We start from the raw sequence: 27854 nt of genomic DNA, 5'->3' as shown, positions 1-27854 counted from the left end.
TACTAGAACCAGTACATACTTTGGAATTACGTGACAATGTAACCGACCTGACATTCCTTGCCGCTACTGCCAATCCAGACGAGGCCGATGTAGATGTCAGTACCAAAGGCACGTCCGTTACTGGCACTGCCTGCTGCGATGATGCTCCCTTTGACGTTCCAATGGCTGTTGATGTTGATGAAGAGGAGGAGGGAGATGAGGAAGACGCTGACGACGACGATGACGACAACGACGGAGACGATAAAGACTCTGCTAACCTCGCCCTAGAGCGAGTCACTGGTCCCGCAGACACACCATCCGGTGGTTTCTTCGGTGGCCGGCCACGCTTTTTGCCACCGGAGGTGGACACACCGGATGACGGTACCAAGGAAGTCAAAGAAGACGAAACCGCAGATACCAACGATGATGACGGGATAAAAGGAAGAGACGGTAAAGACGAAGGCAATGACGAACAAGCCGATGCCGACGAAGAAGACAACGACACCCCAGTTGGTTCCGTCCCCAGCGAGGGTGCACCTCCAGTCGCAGTACCAATCTTTGGGGGACGACCTCGTCTAGGCCTTGACGACCGTGCCTCAACAGGCATAACGTGAAGAGGCACATGCTGGTGGATCCGTGCCTCCAGGTGCTGAAGGGTCCTACCCACATACCGGCTCTCACATTGCCGGCACTCGAAGTTGTAAATAAGATGTGATAATTTAAGAGTGGGTAGGACATCCTTCTTCACCATGAAGGCACGAGCTGTTGTGTAGACGAACCGGACACTAACATTACGAAAGTTCGATTCTACAGCTGACTTAACTCGACGTTGCATGGTACGGCAAACAGCTTCACCCTTCCAAGGCAAACGAAGATACACCGGAGTAGCGTCGGAGGACACTTCCTTCGCTCCACCCAGTGTACTAACTACGACATATTTAGATATCACATATTCCGGGTACCCATTTAAACGAAACAAAGTGCGTAGCCGCTCCAGCTCCTCATCCAACTTTGAAGGCGAACATAATCGACGAGCACGATCCACTAGATTACGAACGAGATTAATTTTGTACGACCTCGCAGTAAACGAGTCCCAAACAATGTACAAGCCGGTGAACGTTGGTTTCCGGTACACTGATGTAATTACACCACCCATACCAGACTTCTCTACAAGAACGTCCAAGAAGGACAATTTACTAGCCGATTCAAACTCACAAGTAAACTTCAGTGACGGGTGCAGCTTATTCAATAATTCAAGAAACTCCTGCGCGTCGCTCCGAGACTGAAAGTAGGACCAACTATCGTCAACAAAACGACAATACACCGCAGGCCATTTACATTTGGGGACCAATGATTCGCAGTAACCCACAAATATATTTGCAAGAACTGGACCCAACGGTGAACCCATCGCGACACCATCTATCTGACGATACATACCATTCTCAAACGAAAATTCAACGCCAGACGTAACCATATTCATAAGACGGCGAAAGTACGTCTCTTCGATAGTAACAGGAGAACCTACATTACCACGGTACATAGCATCACAGCAAATATCAATCGTAAAATCCAAAGGTACGTTCGTGAAAAGACTCACAACATCAAACGAGCACATAAAGAATGTCTCCGGGAATTCGTGATCATGCAAAAAGTCGGCAAACTCAAAACTATCCTTAACTACATATGTACTGTACATGTCGAGAACAGGCTGTAACAAACGACAAATCCACCTCGACACTTTGTACTGCGGTGAACCACACATGGACAAGATCGGACGAACTGGACAACCAGCCTTGTGAATTTTGGGTAAGCCATACATGCGCGGTCGCGCAGAACCAATTGGACTAAATGAATCCGACTCAGTCTGCGTGATCTGCTTCAGCAATACTAACTCTTTAAAATAGTTGCATAATTGTTCCTCTATTTTAGCCGTTTTATCATGTGTCTCAATGGGCCCAATGACAGTAAACTTCGAACTATCGTTCAGGATGGTATGTGTCTTCGTGATGTAGTCATGCTTGTTCATAATGACGGTAGCCCTTCCTTTGTCAGGTTTGGTTATTACAATGTTGTTGTTACTCCGCAATTCTTTCCGTACTCTAAAATGTTCACGGGTTAGTGTAAAACATGTCGTGTCATTGCTAGACTGGATGTATTGGTTCGCAATGTCAGCCAGAGAGGTTGCGCACACCGACGCTGATCTGTTTGTCTTCGGTAGTGATGAGGACAGGCGATCATAAAATACCTCAAAATCAGCCATAACCTCTTCTCGGTTAGTTTTAGGCGGCAAACCGAAACTCATACCTCGGCATAGCAGCTCTTTCTCAGCAGACGAAAGTGTATAGTCAGACAAATTGATAATGAATTTATCATTACAATGAAACGAACCAAAACGGTCCTTTCTCAGCAGCTCAATTTGGCGCGCATACTTCACATGTAAGCGGTGACGTTGCTTTACATCAACTTCACCAATCAATCGACAAAACCGAACGAAATCACATGGACTAAGAAACGCACGAATCTCAAGATTACTACGGTGAAACTGTCGCTTCAAACGGTCACAAGTAAGGAGCGACTTGGCTAGCTCATCTTTAACAATTATTCGCTCAATCTTCATGTTGTCATGCACCTTACATTTACGAACACGGGCCTGAATACGTTTAGGTGTTACGCCATGTTTAAGACACTCACGCAAAAAAGAGTGATTACAAAGAACATTGTTAAGACGGCATTGTTAAGACTGGACTGTGGCTCCAGCGATTCCCTTCTCAGAGCAGGTACCATACCCAATACGGTCAATGCATATTGGACAGACCTGTGTGCACAACAGAAATACAGTCAACTTCGCTTATAACGACACTCGGCGGGACATCAGAAAAGTGTCCTTATTCGCGAAGTGTCATTATACCCGAAGTCTCTTTATTATGTGTCACGTGCACAGTTGGATAGGACTTTGCTCTGGGCATGAAAATTATGTCGTTATTCGGGAATTGTCGTTATATCCGCAGTTGTTATAAGCGAAGTTGACTGTAGTGGAGAGAAATCTCTCAGCTCATGAACACATCAGTGAAATTTGAACTGCCGTTGTTTGTGGCCATCAGTATAAACCTATCGACTATAAGAATAATGTGCAAAAAACCTTTATAACTACAGTTGGGCCATGGAATTATAAAGCATCTAACTTAGGGAACTGCCAATTCTGGTCTGGTTGCGTTCGAGGCCTGCAATTCATGATGGCTATCGTATGTTGCATTGACCAGAGATCATATAAAACTTCCAAATGCCACATTGAAACACGCACCACTTTCGAGCACTTTGGTATCCCCCATCAAATGGGCATTCGTTCCCGGGGTGGCAGGCGTCACCATTCGTTATGCCTGGATCAGATTTCATTGACCCCAACTGTCATGAAGAATCATTTTTACTTTGACTGGATTTCAGTACAAGTTGTAGAACTGCAGAATCAATTTTGTTGTATTTGGGCAACCATTTCTCTACAAACGATCTATTTGGAAAATATAATTTTTTATAAAATTCATGTCCAAATTCCACATCTACCCAAATCAGAATACTTGATCACGTATTCAGTACTACACGGAATGTTAAGAAAACGCCAGGGAATAGGAATTTGCTAACGAGAACTCCAGGCCAGGGTACTAGCATACGAACAAAACAAGACGAGAGAGCTTGGAAGCTCAGGGCCCTGCGCTATGTTTTGTTGCCTAGCTCCTCGTGCATGTTGTTAGAACTGATGGAAATGCTTTTTCCTTTGATTAGCTACATGTACATCATTGTATTGCAAAAACGTTTCAATGAGATACTGAAGTAACGTCTTCTGCATAGCTATGGGACCGGCGCTGACTCTGCCGATCACGGGCGTTCTGGAGTCGACGGGATGTCTGTCCTGACGTTTCCTGGGACCGGCGCTGACTCTGCCGATCACGGGAGTTTATCTTCTTCTTATTATTATACTGACGGCAACTAACATCCATTCTGATTGCATTTACTCGTCTCCCTACTTCGTAGTTCTTTCCAGAAAATCTCCCCATACAGCAGGGAGTCGTTTACATAATATGACTCCCTGCTATACATCTACATGACTGTATAAACGTTATAATTATTATGCTATCCGCCTACATGCGATTCCCGGGCTGGTCGACAGGCGGCCCAGCCAGCCTGCTAGTGGGATCTCGGCCTCGCACACAAATCCACACAAAATGTTACTGCACTGAATGCATTCCAACGATACACTTCGCATATATACTCATTCTCTTGATGGTACGGGACAGGTACGGGATAGCGCCAGGCATATTGATGGCACAAACAAACAAAAATATTGTGGCCAGCTGTCTTTGCTGGTACGGTACAGTACGGGACAGATACGGGATAGCGCCAGGCGTGACACAAACAAACAAACAAACACCAAACGAGAGAGCTTGGAAGCTCAGGGCCCTGCGCTATGCTTTGTTGCCTAGCTCATCGTGCATGTTGTTAGAACTGATATCAGTACACTTTGCTTTGTGAGTATATAAAACAATACTGATCCAGATTTCTCATTACTGGTTTCTGATGATCGCTTAGTGCGTGAAACTCGGAGTAAAAACACTTTCTCTGTCCTCCTATTGTTTGAATCAGCTCTACCACTCGGTATTGAGCACTCTCTTGGGCAGCCTGGAACCTCTCTGTTTTACATTACTTGATTTCTTTTGTACTTCAGTAAAAATATTATTTCATTGCCAAATTAGTTTGAGTTACCTTTGAAAATTATCATGTTCAACTGTCTTCGTAATCATCATACGCAACGTCAGCGAACTAACCGACTCTCTGTGCTCCACCGAAAGGAGCCACTCAACGATTCCTTACGAGCTGCATACAAACTCTCGCGCAACCTGTACCACCGGTCAAGCCGCCAAGGACACATACTTGTCAACGCTCGGATACACAATGCTTGGCAAGGAAAGAAAGGGTGGCTATGCGTGGTGGAAATGTGCCAAAGCAATATGCAATATTGACCAAACAAATAAAAAGGCAATTCCAGACCTGCAGAACGGCAATGAAATTCACAAAACAGATCAAGCGAAGGCCGAAACGCTGTGTACCTTCTTTGCCCGCCAATGCACCACTCAGTCAACGCCACCAAATACTGTAGCAACTAGTATAACAATCAATGAAGCCGACGTTGATGGAAACAAATTTGGATTCGGAAACATACGCCCTGTTGAAGTCTTCGATGCAGCAAAGAGGCTGCAACAACATAAATCATCATCAGACATCAACCTGACAAACCGTATACTAAAGCAATTCGCAGACATCCTTTCCCAATCACTATCAGTATTGTTCAACTACAGCCTTGATGATGATGTGTTCCCGTATGTCACGTGATTGTCGCCTTGGAGTTGACCAATGACAGATGAAACAGCGCGGGCTGGAAAGCGCGGTCCTGCCTGCTCAAAGGTGATGGAACTGAATCACTGCCCGTCGTCAAGTGACGACGGGCAGGAACGGATTCCACAGCCAATGAACGCAGTGGATTCCGTTCCTGAATCCGTTCCTGCCCGTCGTCACTTGACGACGGGCAGGAACGGATTCAGGAACGGAATCCACTGCGTTCATTGGCTCGAACTTGGCGCGTGTTTCGTACATACAAGGACAACTGAAACGAAAGTGAAAGAGCGACTTGCGCAGCAAAAGATGATTTGATTTGAATCTTTTCACACAGCGGGCTTTTTCACCGAAGGTCGAAAATCGCTGCAACTGGGCCATATTATGTAGATCTACGACTCGTAGACTTCTGCCACTGGCCTGCCATTCAAGGCTGCTACCTTCCGCAAAGTAACGGTTCCGGCCACATTTGGTGGATGGATGGACTGCGTGTCGAAGAACACGGCAAATCTGCTGCAAAAGCAGAACGTCGCACGCCAATTCCGTGGTAACTGTCATTTGACATGGTAGAGAATGCTTTTTCAGCCCCCGTTCTGCCGAAATATGCTCGACCCCCCAAACAGGCATTTTCTGCCGAAAATTCTGCCGGCATTATCCGCCAAGCCCTAATGAGCTCCTCCGAAAAGTTGAGGGAGAGACTGAAACTTGTATTGCGGAGTCGCTCGCGAAGGAGATCTTGGACGAGCCGGATGAGCCTCAACCAAAGCGCGCAATGCTCAGCAACCTGCAGGATCCGCGCAATTTGCCGAGGTTTCCGATCAAGACGTGGGAAAAATCCGTAGGAACAGAACAGCCAGAATGCCCGATGCCCAGTCGACAATGTCAATGGCACCGCGAGAAAAAAAGCACTATGGTGCAGTATGGACTACTACAAAAGACTGTACCAGAAAACAATCACAAAACACAATGCAGGTGTGTCTGTCATGTATCTCTTTATTTCATATTTGGCTTGGGTGCACACGGGAAACACGTTCCAGTCACTCATACTCGGCCAGTACCGCTGTTCATCCAGCCCTTGCCGCTATCGCGGCGCGGGCTGGATTCCGCGGTACTGCCCTCATACTCGTGCAGGAACCTGTACTTCCCGTCCTCCTGGAAATCATCCACTGTAATACCGGTGTACAAGAATAGAGGTTGCGCCAAAGAGCCTACCAATTACAGACCTATATCCCTCCTCCCATGCATAGCGAAACTAATGGAAAAGATTCTCTCGGAACGTCTACTTCGATACTTGATGACCCATGGTGTAATTTGTAAAGGTCAATTCGCATATGTACGCACCAAGTCTGTAACGGACCAACTTATCTTGTTAACCCAATCAATGGCTGTAAATATTGATAATGGCACTAATTTTGACCTGATATCTCTAGATTTCAGGAAAGCTTTCGACCGGGTCGACCACTCTATACTCCTAAAGAAATTCGGTAAGATTGCTACAGCTTCGTCAGTAAAATGGCTGAAGAGCTTCTTAGGGGATCGACAAATTGAAGTGAAGGTACATAGCACTAAATCGAAGAAGCGGAGCATCAACTGCGGAGTGCCTCAAGGTTCCCACCTTTCACCACTCCTATTCCTACTCTATATAAATGACCTGCCCAACGCTATGCAACATTGCACGCAATATTTATTTGCAGATGATGTCACCCTCCTACTGGCTTACAAACCTGAAGACACCCTCGCCAGTAGAGCGAACATGCAGTCTGATCTCGATGCATGTCAAACATGGGGCAGGAACAATGGAGGTGAATCCTCAGCAAGCAAGACATCCGTGCTGTGCCATAGAGCTATCAATGATACACCACCTGCAGGAATCCAATACCAAATGTACAATGAGCTATTAACGGTGGTTTCTGAACTGCAACATCTTGGCATCACCTTGACCGACAACCTGGATTTCCGCAAACATGTCGCCTCAATAACTTCGAAGTTCAGATATCGAGTGCACCTACTGTCAATTATGTCCCAGCAACTTACGCCTTCGGCAATGATCATACAAAGGGTTCGTAAGACCTGTGATCGAATATAGCTGTACGGTGTGGTCGTTTGGATCTAATAAGAAACCCATAACCACTCTTGATCAATTACAGGCAAGGTTTGCTAGAGCTCTACTGAAAAAGAAAAAAATTGCATTTGATTACACTTCTTCCAAATCTGTCTTAAATTCTAAATGCTCCCTAGAGTCACTAGCCTATCGTCGTCAAATCATCAGTCTCACTACTGTTCACAGATATGTTTTCCATCATCGTGATTACCTTGCTGATTTCCATTTCAAGATTACGAATAGTGAGCGACGACCAAATAAAATCATTCTTCCCAAATTTAAATCATTGTCTAAGTCTCTCTTCATGTTCCGAACTGCTATTCCATGGAACTGTTTACCCCCCAGTCTAACATCGGAAGCCTCGCTCTATAAGTTCAAAGCTGCCCTCAGGAAATTTACAGCTGACTATGCTTATGCAATCAACGGAATTCCGCCACCTTGCAGTTGATTTCCCCCATTTCTCTCCTCATCAATCCCTACTTCTCTTTGTACATACATCTACATCTACTGTTCTTTCAATCAAATGAACCCCTCGATAGGCACACTGCCTTTGGGTCATTTCATAATAATAATAATAATACTCGTCCATCCGATGTCACCCTGGGCCTCACCCTGCGAATAATCAGCTCATCTCTCCCTAGCTCCACGTCTCCTTCCATCATGACCGAACATCAACTATACATCAATTTAGAGCAATATTCGTAGCCTGCAGTCATAACATGGCTGCTAAAATCCAGACTGGTCATGACTTCGTAACATGCATAATGTACATGTACATGTACATGAACACGGAGTTTTGCGGACTACCCGCCACTACATGCATCTCGTCCGCCCCGGGATACCTTATGAAGGCTGATTCACTCGCATCTTCTGCTACATGTAATGTCAGTGTGAGAAAGAACTTTGAAGTAGACGAGTTCGAGCATACAATAATGTATTGCCATGATTTCTACCCTGCTTTTCATTGAAAACACTATCTGCATGACCTCCGAACCCTTTGCCATGCAGACCACCAGCACTGATCAGGTGCAGTGTACACAATTGTATAGCCTACATACTAGAACTGTGGTATAATCGTGTAGTTCTGCTCCTACCTCCGAGAGGATGCCAAATTATGCTCCAAATTTTCAACCATCAAATTATGCCAATAATTATGCCGGCATAATCCGCCGGTGCCTAAAGGGCACACTTTCGGCCATAACTCTTGAATGGCTGGTCAGATCGAGACAACATTTTCAGAGATTTTGCAGCTATTCCTGCTCTTTCAACTGATAGCACTCGATATGAATTTACAAATTCGATTTTCAGCGAATTTTTAGGTAGGCTGCCCCCTTAACCGTATGGGTTTAAACCCGGTTCTGACCCTCTTTATTCTTTATCTAATACCATGACTACTAGTACATGTACATACTATAGTAGTTTGGACATCTTCGCTACATGCAGCCAGTACAGGTATAGTGCTGCTGGATGAAATCCGGTCAGGCAAGTCAACGCCACACCCGGCACCGTGCAGCCCCAGACCTGCGAACACTGGCATGTGAGCTGGTGCATGGCTGCAGCTTGACGCACGGGGTCGGATTTCATTGAGCGGCACTGTTCATCTGCATGATATCAGGCGCCGTCGTCGATGCCATCGCTGTGTGCACTGTCGTCAATCCTCGCAGCATCGGGCCTCGTCGTCGTCATCCTCGTCCTCCCCCTCCTTGTCGTCATGTTGTCGTCACCATCACCACCGCCGGCGCGCCGTCATCAGGAGCCTCGGCGGCGGTGGCGGCGACATCATTACCACCGCCGTCAAACAGAGAGCCTCAGTGATGCCATTGCCGTCAGCATTGCGATTACCATCGCGCATCGGGCGGCTGTTCATTACTCACCACGCGGGAGCAGCGGCGGGAGGTATGCCAGTGCGTTACCAGTGGTTAGTACTTACCAGTGGTTACCCTGCTCATCAATAATAGTATGAGTCGTCTATATCTCCTTGCTGGCCCTCATCCCCAGCTTCTACGATTGGATCTGGATCGGATGCGTCCTCTAGCTCTGGAGCAGGATCTGGCGTGGAATCTTGTGCGTCATCGGGCTGCTCCATGCCGTCCAGCTGCCAGTTCTGGCGCACCGCCGCGCGTAAGTGCAGCACTCCGACCCGTTGTTTCCAGGCGCAGCTCAGCTGTGCGGAGAAGCTCAGCAGACGCACTATGGCTGTGCGCAACGCCTCCACATTACCCAGCGCCACCACCACACCGTACAGCGGGAACAGGGTCAGAAAGCTTTTGCCGACGATCACCAAGTGACCGGTGGTACCGACACACAGCACGTGCGCCACGAGCATTGCCATCGACACTGCCCGAGCGCTCGGCGAACTGTCTCGCTTCAAGACACGCCACAGCGCATTGCAGATAGGGTAAATCCGAGCGCCGACGACGAAAAGCACAATGCTTTTGAGAGCGTCCACCGTGAGCGTTGGTTGTGTGTTGAGCGTCGTGTACATGTGTTTGGCGTCCCGACCAGCGGCAGATGCCCAGAAGGTGCCCTCCTGCGTTCGCGTTTGCGCCGCCGTGCCGAACTCTGTCCAGACGCCACGAATATTGAGCACCAGGAAAACGAGCTGAATCAGTACTGGCACGTATTCCAGGAGAGTCATGGACCAGTCTCTCCATGTTCCGTTATTTGCGTCTTGGCCGTCGGGTTGTTTGGCGTTTGCCTGCTCATCCCGTTCGTCCTGGTCGGGATCACTAAGGTTATCGTTGTTTCGCCCTCGCGGGCTGCTGAGTTCGTTGAAATGAGTCATCTCTTCCGCCCCATCTCCGGCGGTTTGGGCGGAGAGGTGCATTTGATGTTCGATAGTTACGCTCTTCGCCGTGTTTGCCGTAGCCCAATGAGCCGGCAGAGTCAGTCTCGAGTCATAGTTCCAGTCAGCCATCACGCTGGCAAAATGAGTGAAAGAATCATGACGGGGTGCGGCGACATAACGGAGCAGAAAGGCGTGCGGCGGCAATCGAAGTTGGGGGGGCTGAGGGTTGGCCACGTATATCACTCTCGCCTCCTCTACCTGTGTGTATACGATCGTGTACAAACACATCTGGTATGGCCCAGGGTAGTATTAATTTTTTAGTAATACTAATAGCATAATGACGTAGCATGATTATTTCACATCTTTGTCACGTGACTCGATCACGACTACCGGTATACCGTCCTACACTGTCACTACTACTACTAGTACTAGCACTAGGCTACAGTCAGACAGTACAGTACATGTATGAACATTGGAACATGGCCGACATAATGTGACTCAGGGAGTCTGTGACTACATTTTCGGCAAAGTTTCGGGCATATCACACCGGGGCCTATCTGTGGCAGTGTGAGTGTGATTTACGGCTCCCTGTCCCTGATCATGTGACACATACTACAGTGCTGGCAACTGAAATCCGACCCCCTGAGCGGTGCGCTCACATCGCAAAGAATGTGAAGCCACCGCTCAGGGGGTCGGATTTCAGTTGCCAGCACTGAAGTAATGCGGACACTACCCCTTTGTCTAGGAGACGTAATTCACATCTTGTCACCCTTATCCATTCTCTCAAACTCAATCTGTGTCCACCTCACCTCCACTGTTTCAACTGGTTTTCTTCCCGTAGCACGAGAAACTCCCTTTCCCTTCCGAAACCCAAGTCCTCCTTTCTACTTCACTCTCCACTTTTCACTGCGTACTCTGCGTGGCTGGCACTTCCCCAAGAAGCTAAGGACCTTTATTCCCTCCGCCTTTTTAAGAGCCTTGTCGCGCCTTGACTTTGATTTTGTGTTTCTCATTTTGTTGCAATCACTACTTATCCATGCCGGTTCCTTTTTTTCTTCTCCTCCCCTTCTCCCTTCCTTGCCGTGGTTGGCTAACACCCTCTCTCTTTGTATTGGCCGGTGTTCTCACTGTGCTATGAGATGCTGTAATAAATAAAATAAAGGTCGAGTCTACATGATGATTGCATTACTTGTATGAGTTGTCAGCTTGAGCACTCTGGCAAGGTACGTTCGGGCCTGGTTTAAATCTGGCTTCGGAAATTATTCTTCATTGCTATCAAGTTCGGCCTCGCAGATTTTGATAGTATTCTTTTATATATAGTGGAGAAAACCAAAACAGGCAGATGCCTAATAACAATGGACCCACTGTGTAGGGTGAAGGAGGGGGGGGGGGGACATGGCTAATGGTAAATAGTGGCGGCGAAATAGAGCAGTTCCAGCACAGCTACAGAAACATGGGCGTAAAGCTAAAAGCAGGCAAGAATGTGTTGCATTGTGATCGTGTATTACTTTTATCAAGACAAATATCACACAGCAATGAATCAAACAAGTCTCTTTTATCAAGACAAATATTTTCAGTATACCCAACTCGCAACACACTAACAGTCCTTGGCTACACCACGTACAGTTGAAATTGTCCAAATTTTCACCCAGGAGGACATCATCAGGGATTATAGGAGAAGAATGATACAAAGTTGGCTTTTATAAGACAGTACAGGAACAGTCACATAATGCTGCTCGCTTTGCAAATGCAACACCCCGCCAGTGGAAGAAACCGGACCAAGTCATCCTGAAACTCCCTTCAATTTAGACTACGTCTTTGGGAAATCCTCAAATATATATAATAATAATAATAATAATAAAAGCTGCCGTTTATCAACGAAGCACTGTCCGCTCGGGTTTCTCGACGTGTGCGCCGGTTCAGTCCTAATGTTCGTATTGTGTTCACATCTGGTCCATCACTGAAGAGGAAACTTGTTCGGTCATCATTGTCTGCCCGTGTATGTCCCCGTGAGGTGCAGAGAGCGAAGGTGAAGCGTGGTCGTGGTGCACCGATGGTGTGTAGAGCATGTGATACGGGTATGTCTGATCGTGAATGTGTGGCGAAGCATGTATTGTTGTCTACAGTATGACGACGTGCACGCTTTGTCAAGAGCTGTACGTCGGGGAAACCGAGCGGCAAGTGCGGGAGCGGTTTCAGGAGCTCTACCGGGAAGCGCGGACGATGGTGGAGAAAGCTCCCTGGGGCAACCACTACAAAACCCACCACTGAGAATCTCACACATCATCTTCACAATTTCAGCCCTTCCACCAGGCGAAGATTCTCGGCAGGGAGTCTTCTCTTCCATCACGCAAGTACCTTGAGGCAACAGAGATCAGAAATCGACGACCAAAGGTGAACAGTGACAAGGGTTGGCGCCTATTGGCATGAATCAAACTTCCCAGCACATGGCTGATCTACAGACTGGGCATCCCACACCTTGTTGTTATCACAACGGGTGCGGGATCTCAGATTCGAAATCTCGAATGGATAGCCACACCTGACTTGAGAGCTTGAGAAGATTAACACACTCCATACTTGACTCTTAACCCCCCCTCCCCTCTCACCACACAAACACACACATACACACACACACACACACACACACACATCAACTCAACAACGTCACTGATCTCGCCATATGGCTTAAGTCACGCGGCCCAATTTTAAATGCCTCCAAAAGCCAGGTAATGACTATCTCACCGCAACATGCCGGGCCTGAGGTCTCTATCGTGTGCTGCGATACCTCTCTACCGATAGTGAAGTCTGCGCGGTATCTTGGTGTCTTTCTTGACAACCGCCTGAGTTGGGATGTACACGTCAGCGCCATAGTGACCAAAGCTGCGAGGAAGATTGGCGCCTTGTGGCGAGCCCGTCGATGCCTCTCCCGCAGCTCGCGCAAGATATATGTAAAGGCTATTGTCATGCCGGATATGATATATGGTGCCTGCTGCTTCTCTGCAGCCCTCCGCGTGACCCAACAGTGGAGTTTCAAAGTTCTTAAAAATTTATTATTTTTGCAAGGAAAAATTGGAGGCGTATCCAATTTCGAAAGAAACGGTGACAGCACCGACGCAATCCAGTAGTGACCTCCTAGAGGACTGTCTGTCCAATGTTCAGCCCGGTCCCATAGCTCAGTGGTTAGAGCATTGCTCATGACAGGACAATAATTCTTTGTTGCCATCTTCAATAGGTCCGTCAAATAGAAGTAATAGGTTTTTTTTTCATTTGACCCGACAACTTGCTTTCGTGGAGTGTGGCTGGTGAACTGTTCGTGCTGTGATCTGCAAGCGTCGGGTGGTCTCATCGGGTCAAATGAAAAAACCTATTACTATGACAGGACAATTACAAGAGTAAAAAATGTTCCCTGGCCTGGGAGCTTATGAATATGACTGTACTCTTCGTACAGAGCATATGCGATGACATCATCAGTTGAGAATTTTTGAGATGCTGTGGCGAAGACGCGGGACAGCACTAGCGCCTCGCGGCAGTAGCGCTGTACATGTACTTGCACTAGCTCCACACATTGCATACGTTTTGCATACGTGTACATTATACATATCGCCCATTGGTGAATCCGCTGACTCGCGCTTTACCATCACAGTGATCACCATCAGCATTTCCGCACTCACCCCATGAAATCATTCGCTTAACCTCAGAATTATGTTGCAAGCCAACGAGTCGTCGACTACGACGAATCCCTGGATGCAAGGTCGTCTGGTGCCGACATGAGTCCCGATTCCCGAACGCTCGATATGCAATGGTCACGTGATGGATGTCACGATGTCACGAGAATAGAATGTGAAACCGCTCAGCACAACAATAGTCAATACACAGTGTTCTGTATCTTCAATAACGCGGGGCGTTTTTTTCAAACGGCGTCACCAAGTCCAGTCTCACGGTCCGTCACGGACCCATATCAATGTGGGTCCCTAGATCCCTGCGCACCAAGGAGACGGGGAAGGCTATTACAAAAGCTGCATACATGTACCGGTACATTTATTTTTTTTACTAGAGCCGCGTAAACCCGTCATGTGTGAGCCATGAATAAGGGGAGTGGTGACATGTAACTAATACTTACATGTATGTTCAACTCGGATTGTGACTCTTGGTGAGCCAATTAAATTATGGTGAAAAAAGGAGGACAAAATGTTACGAGTTATGACTAACTGTCCACTGTTGACTAACTGTTGAGTTTATTTTTATTCTAAAAAATTGATTTGAAGTTTTGTTTTTTTTGTTTGGGTTTGAAATTCTTTATTTTACACATGCATTTTTCTGATTTCTTCTCCAGCGTACATTTTTTCAGGATTACAAAAAGGCTTACGCCTAGGCATTGGCGGATAATGCTCGAAAAGGTGGCAGATTCTGCTCGAAAAGCAGTGAAATTGGCAGAGCCATGCAAACCTTATGTCCTCGCATTCTCGGCTCCATTTCTTTATCCACATACCAAATATGCATGAAACTTACCAGAAAAAGTACCGAATTCTGCCAATTTTTCTGCCGGCATTATCCGCATATGCCTATCTGGGGGATCTCCTATCTTGTTGCCTTGTTGGTGAAACTGGACATGGCGTGGCGACGCAAACGGAAGAACACATTGACAACGTGCGGAACAAGAAATCGCCAACTAATATTACTTGGGTGCTCCCTGCTTCACCATATCAACTGCGTACGTATTATCGCTCGGTGGCGAGTCTGGACTTTAAAATGTAGAAATACATTCATTCACGGAGCTAGTGGTGCGCGTCCTAGCCACTGAGTCGGATCAGCCCAGAAGGAGGTTATGGAAAGTTATGAAAATTCGCGACATGGGGCCCTAAAATCCAAAACAAACGCAGGGTGGGACCTCTTGTAAAAGCATACAATGTACATGTACATATTAATGCGATTAATAGTATAAGTGAAGCGGACATTACAAAATGATGAATGAGAATACATGTATCTAAACATTGTGTGAGGAATGTAAGGTTATGTGCAATACTACGGCAAACAATTCATCATTTTGTAATGTCCGCTTCACTTATACTATTAATCGCATTAATAAAGTTATTGTCTCCTCGTCGCCTTTAATGTACATTATTGTTGGGCCCCCTTGCTTCTCGCAGATAGCGATATACTTTTGCACTTCCTTGCACTCCTGTTGCATGGCCCATGGGCCATGGTTGTGTACTCTTCATGATTTTCAGTTTCTAATTTTTTTCTCCACATAACGTTTAAAAATAGTGCATGCACTTCTCGTGTGGACTTCTCCTAGATCCTGTGTTCTGGGTAGCAGTCGTGACTCGTGAGTCAGTCAAATGTCAAGTCAAGTCGGCGGAATAGCGCGAGCTCCAGTGTGGAGAGCAAACCCTTTCATAGTAAATCTACGTGTAATGGTGTAATGGGTAATGGTGGAGGTGACTCAACATTTCAGTACATGCGGTTTGCAGTGCTTTGGGTCCACCTAACTACTTTTTTATTTTATTTTTTATTCACAATCACGTGGCACTAGCCAATGAAAAGGTAATGTGGGCGACAGCCAGCCATGGCGTTAATAGAGGGGAGAAAGAAAAAGAATGAAAGGGCAACAACAACTGAAAAGTAAGAGAAGCGCAGGGGACCTAGGGCAGGGCTGGATATCTACTGTAGTATGTTGCATTCTTCGGTAGCTGTATAAATGCATTGTAACATTGGCAGGATTTTTAGATTTTGTAGGAGGAGAGACCAGTGGCGGTAAGGAAGAGAGGAGATGTTTGCATAGAGGCACACCGCGCCATAGGGAAGCGGAGAGAGTTTCTGGTGGGCATGTTTTGAGATTGAACAAACCAGCCTAGGCAGGAGAGAGCATGAGGAGGAGCAATGTCAAGCTCAATTTAATGAATTATCTGGTATGACAAAAAGCCGAGAGCGGAACAGAAGAAGCAAGGCGGTATAAATCTGTGCTTGGAGTCAGGCGAGGAAGCCGAAATAATATTTTCAAAGGACGCCTATGCATAACTTCGAGTCGAGCAATCAGTGTTTTAGACGCCATGTACATAACCCCCCTGTGTGCTCCTCAACGCATTCACGCTGCTCAAATTTTCACTACTTTCACTTTAGCTCATACATGTACATGTACATGTACATCCTTCAAAGCGGTGAACCCCTTGATAGGCGACAAGCCTCTGGGTCATCCTAATAAAGATATTATTATTATTATTAGAAATGCCAGCCCAAATTATACTGTAATAATCAAAAATAGGCAGAATATAAGATGTGTAAATAACAGTGTTACCAACTGCCCGTATTTGTCCGTATTTTTTACGTAAAAACGCTGTTTTGTCCGCAGTACGGATTTCAATCGAATTATCCCGGAAAAGCGAAAAAATACGGTGTCTTCAAAAGGAGGGAAAAATGGTGCAGAAGACGCCCATCCACATGCCATCGATCGATCTACCCAAAATTTTCTTATTTAATAACATGGCGACAGTCGGCGTGGAGGTGGGTGATGTGTGAGGAGAGAAATCCCATTACTGAGCTAGCACGGCTGTCTAAATTTTCGATCTGGGATTTCCAGGTTAAGTGTTGGTCAATAATGACGCCAAGATGCTTGTGTTGTTCAACGATACAGAGCCGGGTGGTGGTACCTTCAAAGGCGAAGGGACTGGTTTCTAGTGAAGATGGGTCACAGGAATATCGGGGGGGGGGGGGGGGAGATACACATTACATCAGTTTTCGAAGAGTAGGGCTGCAATTTCCATTTTTCCATCCAATGAATTAATTTACTTGTAAAAACATTACGGTTCGCGTTAGACTCGGCAAAAGTCCGAGTTTCCCGCATGCGCAGAAATGCCATCACCCTCTTTACGTGGATGAAGGCGCAGATGCAGCTTCTAAGTGGTGAGAGGTGAGTAGATCAGACCCACCACAAAGCGGTCAAAGACCGAAAATCCCATTCACTGCATCCGTGTTTCCCTCGTGCCAGGCCACGAGTTCGCAATTAACTGTGGGTCGCAGCACGGCTGGGAAAAATCTTTCCGCTTCCAAGCAGGACTTGAACCCGGTACCCTCTGTTTATTCATGGTCTAAGACTAGCCCACTATGCCTGCCTAATGCATCTAATGAATAACGGCATCTATTGGACTGTAACATGGCACTAGCCTCGGGGAGAGTGGGTGCTGTCACTTAATAGTGCTGTATCATCGGCATACTGTACAGTGACGTGTGTTCCGTTTCAGCCAGATCGTTAACATAATTATAGGAGAAGGAGAAGAGGTCCCAGGATTTATCCCTGAGGAACTCTGGTTCTGGCAGAAGACGGCATCATTACGTCATTAACATTACGTCATGCACTGTTATTTCCATGGGTATCAGTGATCACTTCCCGGTTCTAACGACTGTTCCTCTCGCAGCAATGGCCGCAGCAGACTGTCCCACTATACGCATCGGCCTCGACTTGAGGAAGTCTAACATGCACGAAATGTCCCAAGCTCTCGCCAGCTCCGGACTTGAGGACTTCTCCACAGCAGTGACCCTTGACATCATAATTATGGGAGCAGTGGTTCCAACGGCTCCTCCTCACTCTTGACCGGTTTGCACCTGTGCGAAAGTGCCATGTGAAGACTAGTCACAAAATACCGACACCATGGAAGACTCCCGCTTATTACTCCGCTATCCGCTCTCGGGATCGAGCACATTGCCGGTGGCGAATGAGACCATTTATAGATCAACAACTCTACCCGGAGTGTTCACTAGCCCGTTCGAGCACGAAGAGCGCGAGAGAGAGAGAGAGAGAGAGAGAGAGAGAGAGAGAGAGAGAGAGAGAGAGAGAGAGAGAGAGAGAGAGAGAGAGAGAGAGAGAGAGAGAGAGAGAGAGAGAGAGAGAGAGAGAGAGAGAGAGAGAGAGAGAGAGAGAGAGAGAGAGAGAGTAAGTTACATTTATAAAGACAGGTAAGTCTAACAAATGAGGACTGAGACCTCTACAACAGGGTTTTTACGCCTGAAAGCAGGTGCATGATTTAACAAGCAGGTTGTCAGTCTAGATTTTATGCGCAGATGGAGAAAAAGCGCAGAATATTTGTAATGAGATGAAAAGCAGAAATAATAAGAAATAATAAGAAAAGATGAAATGAAAGCCTGCTCACAACCCGCCCAGCCTTGCGAACTGGGTATGGTGGATTAAGAACCCGGTTCAACGCTCGAGCAAGCGCTCTCCACTCAAGGTGTTCACAGCAACTGATAGGAACTCATATGGGGAAATTATAGAAAAGAAATAATAAGATAAAGAGAATAAATTTCAACGCACCTCAATAAACGGAGCCCCACATACAGTACCTCAGAAAAGTGGATCTTCCGACCAGTGTTTTTGTTGACGCCGCAACCAGATGATGTAGCTGCTTCGCAGAGACGTCTTACTGCACAAATTACAAATAAATTTTATTCTTCGATTAGAAAATCCAAGCGCTTTCAGAGCCCTCCGAAGAGAGTCCGGGATGAAACCACGCACACCTACCTCAACCGAAAAAGAAACGACCTGCCACCCGTTTGCTCGGCATTGATCGGCCAGATCCGCATACCGCCTGTCCTTCCGCGAGTTACTGACACTGAATCTGTCCTCAGCACAAACTGGAGAGAGAGAGAGAGAGAGAGAGAGAGAGAGAGAGAGAGAGAGAGAGAGAGAGAGAGAGAGAGAGAGAGAGAGAGAGAGAGAGAGAGAGAGAGAGAGAGAGAGAGAGAGAGAGAGAGAGAGAGAGAGAAAGAGAGATAGAAAGAGAGAGAGAGAGAGAGAGAGAGAGAGAGAGAGAGAGAGAGAGAGAGAGAGAGAGAGAGAGAGAGAGAGAGAGAGAGAGAGAGAGAGAGAGAGAGAGAGAGAGAGAGAGAGAGAGAGAGAGAGAGAGAGAGGAGAGAGAGAGAGAGAGAGAGAGAGAGAGAGAGAGAGAGAGAGAGAGAGAGAGAGAGAGAGAGAGAGAGAGAGAGAGAGAGAGAGAGAGAGAGAGAGAGAGAGAGAGAGAGAGAGAGAGAGAGAGAGCTGAAGGCCAACCATTACCACCAACTGCTGAGCTCCAGCAGGTCGAATCCGCAAAAGACTTGGCAAGTGATTAACGACCTTTGTGGTCGGAAGAAGAAGGACGCACCGTTGTTGCCACCTATTGGCAGCTTGAGTCAGCAATTCGGAGATGTCGTGACAGATCTCACTCGGCCATCTCGCCTTGTGCCACCCGCTGGTCCATACACGGAACGGCCACTCACTCGTTTCGAGCCCGTCACCTGCGAGGTGTTTGAACTTCTGCAGGCTATTGACGACTGAAAAGCAACCCGCAGTGACGAAGTTCCGTGCAGCATACTGAAACACTGCGCCCGTGCTCTAGCTCCTTCCCTAACCATTCCCATCAATGCCTCAATGGCTGAGGGGCGAGTCCCCAGCTCTAGCAAATGTACGTCCTCTTTTCAAATCCGGTGGCCCATCTGTCCCAAAGAACTATAGGCCGATCTCGCTGCTCCCAGTAGTGTCAAAATCATGGAGAGGATCGTCCTCAAGCGGCTCTGCCAGTTTATCCCGCCAACCAGTTCGCCTTCCGTCCTCACCACTCGACGGAGGACGCCATCACCATGGTTGTTGTTGTTGTATAAATAAAGTATACAACAACAACAACAACCATTGCCGTCGACAGCCTTCTCACGGCCACAGACCACAGCCAGCATTGTGGCCTTGTCTTAGTGGAAATGAGTAAGGCCTTCGACGAAGTTATAACCACCAAGCGATGGTGAAGGAGCTCCACGATGTTCGCCTAAGCTCAGTTGCCCTCGACTGGTTCGTGGACTACCTCATAGCTCAGTGGCAGACACCAGAGAGTAGGCTTAGCCGACGGGGAAGTCTCTGATACGACTAGCTGCACGTGTGGTGTTCCATAGGGCAGTGTGTTGGGGGCTGTACTTTTCTCCCTATAGAAGGAGCGTAGTGCTGTGCAGTTTGCGTCATCATGCAGCGCTGGTTCTGATGTTTGCTGACGATATCACCATGATCATGATCTTTATCGGCAGTTCTGAAATAGCTACCATCTGATCAACCGTGTCCTCTCAATCGCAGTGCCCGGAGTTACAACATTTCTAGCAGACAAGGGGTTAATCCTCAACGCGCAGAAGACCCAGGTTCTGGGCATCTCCGCTGGAAGGCGAAACATACTAGAGCTTGCAGTTACATGTTTGTTTGTTTGTTTGTATGTATGTTTTTTGATTCGCAAATTCAAACGGGCATAGAACCCAATAACATGAAAGCGAATATGAAAATTATAATGAGAATGAGAATTAAAATACTTAGATCTTCAGCGTAGAGTCGACTAGTCAGCGGTACATCAGAGGGAGATCGGGTACAACAGAAAGAGAACAGAAAAAAACAGAAGATTTCACATGTCGTGGCACTCCTCTGGCTCAAACCAGCACAGCCAAATACCTCGGTTTTTATCTGGACGAGCGCTTGAGCTGGGCAGGTCAAGTGGCTGCTGTAGTAAAGAAGGTGTCCTATAAACTCCGAGTCTTGCGCCATATCAGAGCAGACATCACTTGTGCGTAGTCCCTCCTTTACTACACAGCTATTATCCTACCTGACCTCCTCTACGCCTCCAACGCCTACTTCGCCTGCCTTTCAGCAAACCTCAAACAGATCCTCATCAGACTGGATAAGCGCTGCATACGCTGTATCACAACCCAGCCCTCATGTGCCCACGCTATGCAGCTGCATGCCCAACTCGGCATCTGTCTGGCTGTTGAGCAGGCGGATTGCAAGTTGCGGCTTCTTATACACCATATTCTTCATGGCAATGCCAGTTTGCTGCTCAAATCACGCGTGGAAAACAGTTCGCTGCCCCGTGCCACCCGAGAGGTCAGGATGCCTGCAATCTGCCCCTTCCCAACATCCGCAGTACTTCGGGATATCACAGACCAGTATTATTGAAAGTTTACTTTCATGGCTAATGCTAGGATGTTCGCTATCCCGAGAGATCTCTAGGCTCACTGTTTTCTATACTCCACCTTTCCAGGTTATCCTATCTTTCGTCCGTCTGGGCATGATTGTCCGTTTGATTTGCAATGATGATTACATAAAACAAATACAAAATACATGTACTTTGGGATCTCACAGCCTAGTATTCCTCTCTAGTTTCCTGCCCTACCACATCTCAATTCACACGTCCATTGAAAGTTCACTTTCATGGCCAATGTTAACATGATCCTTACCCTGAGAGATTCCTAGGCTCACTGTTTGTTCTTCTCTCCGCTTATCCGGGTTATCTAATCTTGTTCTTAAATTAAAATACTTTCTCCCTTTCCATCGTCATCATGACATTGGGTATGATTGCCATTTTGACTTGCGATGTAAAATAAAAGCAAATACAAATACAAATACTCCAGACCGTACATGCTCTTTGCCGGGCAGACGGAGCACAGCCGACACGCACCCTTTGCTGCCTGCATGTCAGATAAGTACCGAGCCACGCCACATTCTCCACAGGACCCGACCCAAATCATGGCTCGACAGCTTATGTAGAAGCCCGCGTGTCCATATTTTGTCGAAAGCCTTGCTTACAATGTAGGTCAAAGAAACGTAGCCTGCTGTAATGGCCGTTCTCACGAACAGAACACATCGATTGAACAAGTCTGAAGCTGCCAAGACGTAGAGTCGCCTTTTCGGAAGCCAGACTGGGACGAATGTAGAACAGGAGACAGGTAAGTGTATAAGTCTTTGTACATAATACGTTCACACAGCTTGGAGATTGTTGACAATAACGAAATCGGGCGGTAGTTCGATGCATCAAGCTTACTTCCCTTGTTCTTAAAGACCGGAGTTACAATGGCGAGTTTCCAAATAGCAGGGAAATCACCAGTTGCAAACGTGAAGATAAAGATGAGGCTGAGAGGCCATGCAATACTGAAACACAATGGTTTCAGGAGTTCGTGAGAAACACCGTCCGCTCCCGCAGCCTTTCGGGGCTTAAGTTGAGGTTCCGGATTTGCGTTGCCGCAGCAAAAGGCGTGGTGGTGACATCTAAAAACGTTGGTGTGCTTCTTCCACTTGATGGAACGTCGGGTGGCTTGAAGTCTGGCACATGTGGCCAACAACGATAGAATGATTCATCATTGGATTGACCAAGTGGTGCTGTAGCATGGAGGCAGGATATAGAGTCCGGTATATCAGTAATAACTACAGTGCTGGCAACTGAAATCCGACCCCTAGCCCTGAGCGGTGCCACACCTCGCAAAGACCCAACACGGGATTGTAACGCTACGAAATAGAGACCGCTAGAACCCACCGCTCAGGGGTCGGATTTCAGTTGCCAGCACTGTAGGTCTAGACTAGAGCTGCTCCCAAGCCGGACATTGACTGATGCGTTGGAAATTAATTTTACGAGCCTTTCTTGACTGAAAGTTTCTTGATCTGCCAGGTGCACGGTCAAACGCGCTGGTTGTGAAGCAGCTGAAGACTAAAGTAAACTGGAATGCCTTCGCCAACATGGCATGTGGAACAGTGTTACCAACAAGAGTCCATGAATTTAATGCTTGGTGTTACGTGAAGTGACCTGCACATTCCACATGACAATTACCATGTACGTGTACATGTACCACTGTGTGTCGATCCTGTCGAAGCCCCAACATGTCCTTCTCCGAACTGACGATACGGTGCCCGTATGTGTTACCGTATACTAATTACTAGACTAGCACCGTATCCGCGATTCGGACATGTGGGTAGCGCGCGCTGCCCCCAATGCCCCCATGCATGGCCCGCGATATTCGTCAGTACGGTACTACATGACTTGTACGGATTAGAGGGGATTTCCGTAGGTGTGTACGTGATCGTAGCAGAGTCTGAGCGCGTGCTACGACTGGTTGCCTGCATGCTGGGTACCGAGCTAGCTGCGCTGCTGCAGCGCTGGCGCATACAAGTGCGGGGGGGGGGGGGGGAGGGCCTTGGGGGGCCGGGGTGTACAGTACGATTTTAGTTGGGCGCCGGGCGGGCGCGAACGCCCGTACATGCGTTGCCCCCTGGCGCTGTACCGTCTACGGTCGTGCGCCAACCGGCCGTCGCAGCATGTCTCTCGTTCCGGTGACGTGACGTGTACAGTTCTCTATAAAAGCTCTTCTCTCTTTTTCTGTTCGTTTTTTTTTTGAATGCATGACTTTGATCTTTACATCTTGTTCATGATAATGGTGTTGACTGTGGAAATAAGAAATCAACTGTAGTTGATCAGTGAGAGCTTTGTTTGTGTCGCAGCTCCTGCCTGCCGCGAGCATGGAGCCTATTGTAGCTCCAGCCACCTCGAGTGAGCGTCGTTCGAAGGACATGCCGCTGATGGCGCAGCGATTCCAGGGAGGCAGCAATCCTTTCGTCGTGGGCTTCGATGTCACTGAGAAGGTATGAGGAGATGTCAATGCTGCCTGCTGTGTGTTCATGCCCACTGCTGTGCATACGTGTAGCGGCGGAGGATTATTGAGCTCCGTCTTGGTGTAGCACACGAAGTGCAGGCGACTTTGCCCTGGTGCAGTCTATAGGGATTCTTGTTTCGAAAACTGATGTCATAATTATCTTGCTCTCACAGCAGGAATTTTGTAGCTTATTTTTGAAGTATTAAAGTCAAGCTGATGGAAAATGAAAGAGATGACGCAGCATTACGAAATGTGTGCCGGATCCGTGGAGGCCAGAGCATTGTGGAGTGTCGCAATCGATAACACTGACCTTTACCATGACCAGGTGCAGAAGTGTAGAAGATATCGGTGAGCTTGGACGACGCTGAGACGTCCACGAAACAGTTGGACTGGTGTAGATAAGCTACCATCATGCAGAACACAATTTTCTGTGCAACACAAGCTTGCCAAATAACGCAGGTTTTGACTTCCTCTACTGTCTACATCACACATGCTGACTTTTTTCTATGACTTTTTTCTGTCCGCGACGCTACTTGAATACATGCCACGGCGACACCTGTAAAAGCCCCATTTTCCTATGAACCTGCTAGCTGTTGAAGGATCGATAACTTTGCCTTCCCTGGGGCGAATTCCACGATCTTCAGCTTCATGGAAAGGTCTTGAGACGAGGAACAAAATGGTTTCAAACCCAGGTCGCAGAGAAACCCAACGCCCGTGCTGCAGTCTGGCAAACTTCATCAACACGCTTGACAGACTTGAGCACGACCAAGGCTAAAAGAGCTCAAATCCTCAGCTGCCATTTTGGCCTCCTTGCTCGTATCGAGCTCAATTTTTTTTGTGAGCACTCCCGAGGTCGACTACCATCATTCGAATCTGGTTTCCATGGCAGCAGGTAACACAAAAATGATCCAAAATGGAAAATACGCGTTCTGCGGACTGCGCAAAAATCTACTTGAATTTGCCGTGTCGAGTAACATTATCTCAGCAACTGGTAATCGTATCGCTTTGACGATTGTTTCTATCGCAAGCTGAGAGTTTTCTCTTGCAGATACATGTTTCGCTCGTGAGAATCGACCAAGACTTGGGTGAGTTACGGCAGTTTGAACGAGCCACCGGGGACTCGATACGGACCCCACGACTATGAGATGCAGGTTCACTGTACTGTGTCATGCTGGTACGACGGGCGTGTGACACGTCATGTGACACGTCATGTGACACGGCGTGTGACACGTCGTGGGACACGTTGTACTACAGTCAACTTTGCGAGTAACGAAATTCGGCGGGGCATCAGAAAAGTGTCCTTATATCCAAAGTCTCATTTGAATGTATGGAAACCCATACACCTATGGTATAGTATGATATGCATCAAAACAAAGCTCGTCTCATGCTCGAAATCATTGTGTACTTTATTTTCATATCCACGCAAATTGAACTCGTGTCTTTCTAAAAAAAAGCTGGAAATTTGCGGTTTCAATAGTTTCTCGATACGGTTATCAATGCAATGCTGCTTGGCTTTCTCAACAGCATCAACATGATCGCCAGATTCAGGGATGGAGCGCAGATACTTCAACGTTGTATCGAGTGGCACAATGACGTCATTGTATTTGGGTATGGAACATGTATCTTCATCCTCCTCTTCACTGTCGCTGATGGTGATCTCTGCAGAGTCCGTGGTATTGTAATAGGTAGCCGAGTGGAGGCGCGGTGTAATCAACACGAGTTAGCTTTTATTCTTCTTCTCTCAGGTACACACCTGGGATATATTATAAGTAAAAGAAGAAGCGGCAAATAAATAGAACTTTCTCTCCGGTGCACACCTGGAGGTTGAATACTTCTTCTTCTCGGCTTTGTCGTTGCTATAAAATCTAATGAAACAGAAATGCGCAGCAGCTTTTATGCAACAGACGCCGTACGCTTACATACGGAGATACACTAAATATACATCAGGTAAAGTTCCGTATTAGTTCCGTATTAGCCAGGCAGGGATACTACAGTATCAAGGACATCTGCAAGCAACTCGATATCAGTGAGGTCACCAGTCGCTCCTATTGTGACACTTTCATCTATGCTGGCAAACTCATCGAAGGACATGCCTTCCTCTGCCAGCCCAGCGTCACAAACAGCAGACCAAAGTGACGTATCTTCTTGTTCGGTCTTATCCGGCGGAAGGTCTTCGTTTGGTGTTGCTGCTGCAGTTTCGGGCTGAAATCCCACGTGTCTATAACAGTTCTTGACAGTGTCGGATGTGACCTGCTGCCAAGAGGTCTTCAGCCATTGCACGGCACCCAGGAGGGCGATCGTGCATTCCTGGTCACTGTCGATGCAACTGATTCTTCGCTTCACAAGCAGCCGCCAGTAATGGTGCTTCAGGTTTTTGATGATACCTGCATCCATCGGCAGGGTCATGGAAGTGGTGTTTGGAGGCAGGAAGGAGATGCTTACGTTCGACAGATACAGGTGTGGATGACCAGCAAAGTTGTCCAGGATTAAGGCTATCATCCTCCTTCCCTCGCGGACCATCCTGTTGTTGCGTCTTTTACACCACTGCTCAAACAACTGTCCGGTCATCCACACCTTTTTGTTAGCTTCATACTCAACTGGGATGTTAAGCACTCCACGGGAGCAATGTGGCCGCTTACTCTTCTCAATAACGTACAGGGGCAGCTTTTCACCGTCCGCCCTTGCTGCTACCAACACTGTAACATGGTCCTTGGAGTGCTTCCCTCCTTTACATGTCTCTCCTTTGAATGCCAGCGTCTTCTCTGGACTCATTTTCCAAAACGGCCGAGTCTCATCTGCATTAAAGATGTCCTTGTCATCTTGCCGGATGCGGTGGAGCTGTGTGTCCAGCCATGTTTTCGCACTGCCGTGGTCTGCAGACGCGCTCTCTCTCTCCCACGATCTGCATGCAGGACACACCATGTCGTTTCTTCCATCGCTCAATCCAGTTCGAATCCAAGCTAAAGTTGCCGTAGTACGACGCGCGCGCTAAAGAGGTTACTCTTTGGTATCTGATGCTTGGTCCTGCCACCGCTGAAGCCGAAACCTGCCCCTGGGGAGGTAGTCCCCATTCATCAGCACCCTGCTCCGACTTCCCACCGTACTGTCATGTCTTCCCCTGGGTTCTGTCTTCTCCTTACGTTCTCTGCTGGACTGTGCAGTTCAGGATTTTTTTAAATGAACGCAGCTGGCCACCGCTCTGCGGGGTAGCGCACCTGGCGAGGCTAGTCACGTGGCATACGCACAAACATACGACGTGGCCCACTACACACCAGAATGGCTGGTGCAGCAGGAGAGTCGTCAGGTGACGAGCGGAGAGGTGGAGGCAGACCTGTAGCGGCCTGACTCCTAACTATTACGTCACTTCATACATAAGCATGCGCAAGAAAACGAGAGAGCTTGGAAGCTCAGGGCCCTACGCTATGCTTTTATGCTTTTTTGCCTAGCTCATCGTACATGTTATAAGAACTGAGGCAAAAGTATTTGCAGAATTTATTGCGGATTGTTATTTCTCTAATAATCATCTACTTTTGGTTTGCTCCTTCTTTTCTTTTTATCTCCTTATACTGTAAATCAACAAATTTTGGCCGATGAGAAATAGAAACCTCTCTATTACTAGAGAGGTTAAGATGCACGTTATTTCCGACGTGACGCGCAATTTCACGTCAACTTTGAAATCGATCGGTATTTTTGCTCTCACATGCATCCATTGCTCAATCATGCATCATTTGCCTATATGACAAACTTTGGCCTGCGATTTACTTTGGCCGGTTGGCACCAAGCGGCGAAATCAGCGAAATTAAATCGCCAGCGAAAATTAGTTGATTTTAATACAGTAATCGGATTTTCTGGCCTTTTTGTAGTAATACATGTACATTGACCTGTTGAGACAATGACGACGCCGAATGCATGGTTGCCTGTGGAGCACATTACATAACTTAGCAGTCTCCTAAAATACGTATCCTGTCCGACGGCAAAAGAGTCTGCAGATTTAGTTTTTCTGCGCGTCGACTGGATGTCTGCGACGCGAAAGTTCAGCTCGCGTTATTTGGCTCGCACGTCGAAAAATCAACGCGAGTGACCTGCTGCTCACGTGGAAATTTGGACATTACATAACTTTACAGTCTCCTATAATACGTATCCTGTCCGACGGCAAAAGAGGCTGCAGATTTAGTTTTTCTGCGCGTC

General features: G+C 47.3%; 2 protein-coding genes across 2 annotated transcripts in view; one reads left to right on the top strand and one right to left on the bottom strand.

Moving 5' to 3' along the window:
• Positions 1-27854, bottom strand: part of LOC135828343 (uncharacterized) — a 42605-nt gene that overhangs the window by 14571 nt on the left and 180 nt on the right. The gene's annotated exons all lie outside the window — the stretch shown is intronic.
• LOC135828341 (nuclear cap-binding protein subunit 3-like) overlaps positions 23408-27854 on the top strand; it is a 12484-nt gene continuing 8037 nt past the window's right edge. The window contains exon 1 of the mRNA XM_065340786.1: positions 23408-23655. Coding sequence (XP_065196858.1) covers positions 23533-23655 — 123 coding nt within the window. The 5' untranslated portion in view covers positions 23408-23532. The remainder of the gene's footprint in view (positions 23656-27854) is intronic.

Source organism: Sycon ciliatum, chromosome 12 (assembly GCF_964019385.1).
Source record: "Sycon ciliatum chromosome 12, ocSycCili1.1, whole genome shotgun sequence".
NCBI lineage: Eukaryota > Metazoa > Porifera > Calcarea > Leucosolenida > Sycettidae > Sycon > Sycon ciliatum.
Note: the sequence above shows the minus strand (reverse complement) of the source record. Positions and strands in the feature narration are given on the sequence as shown.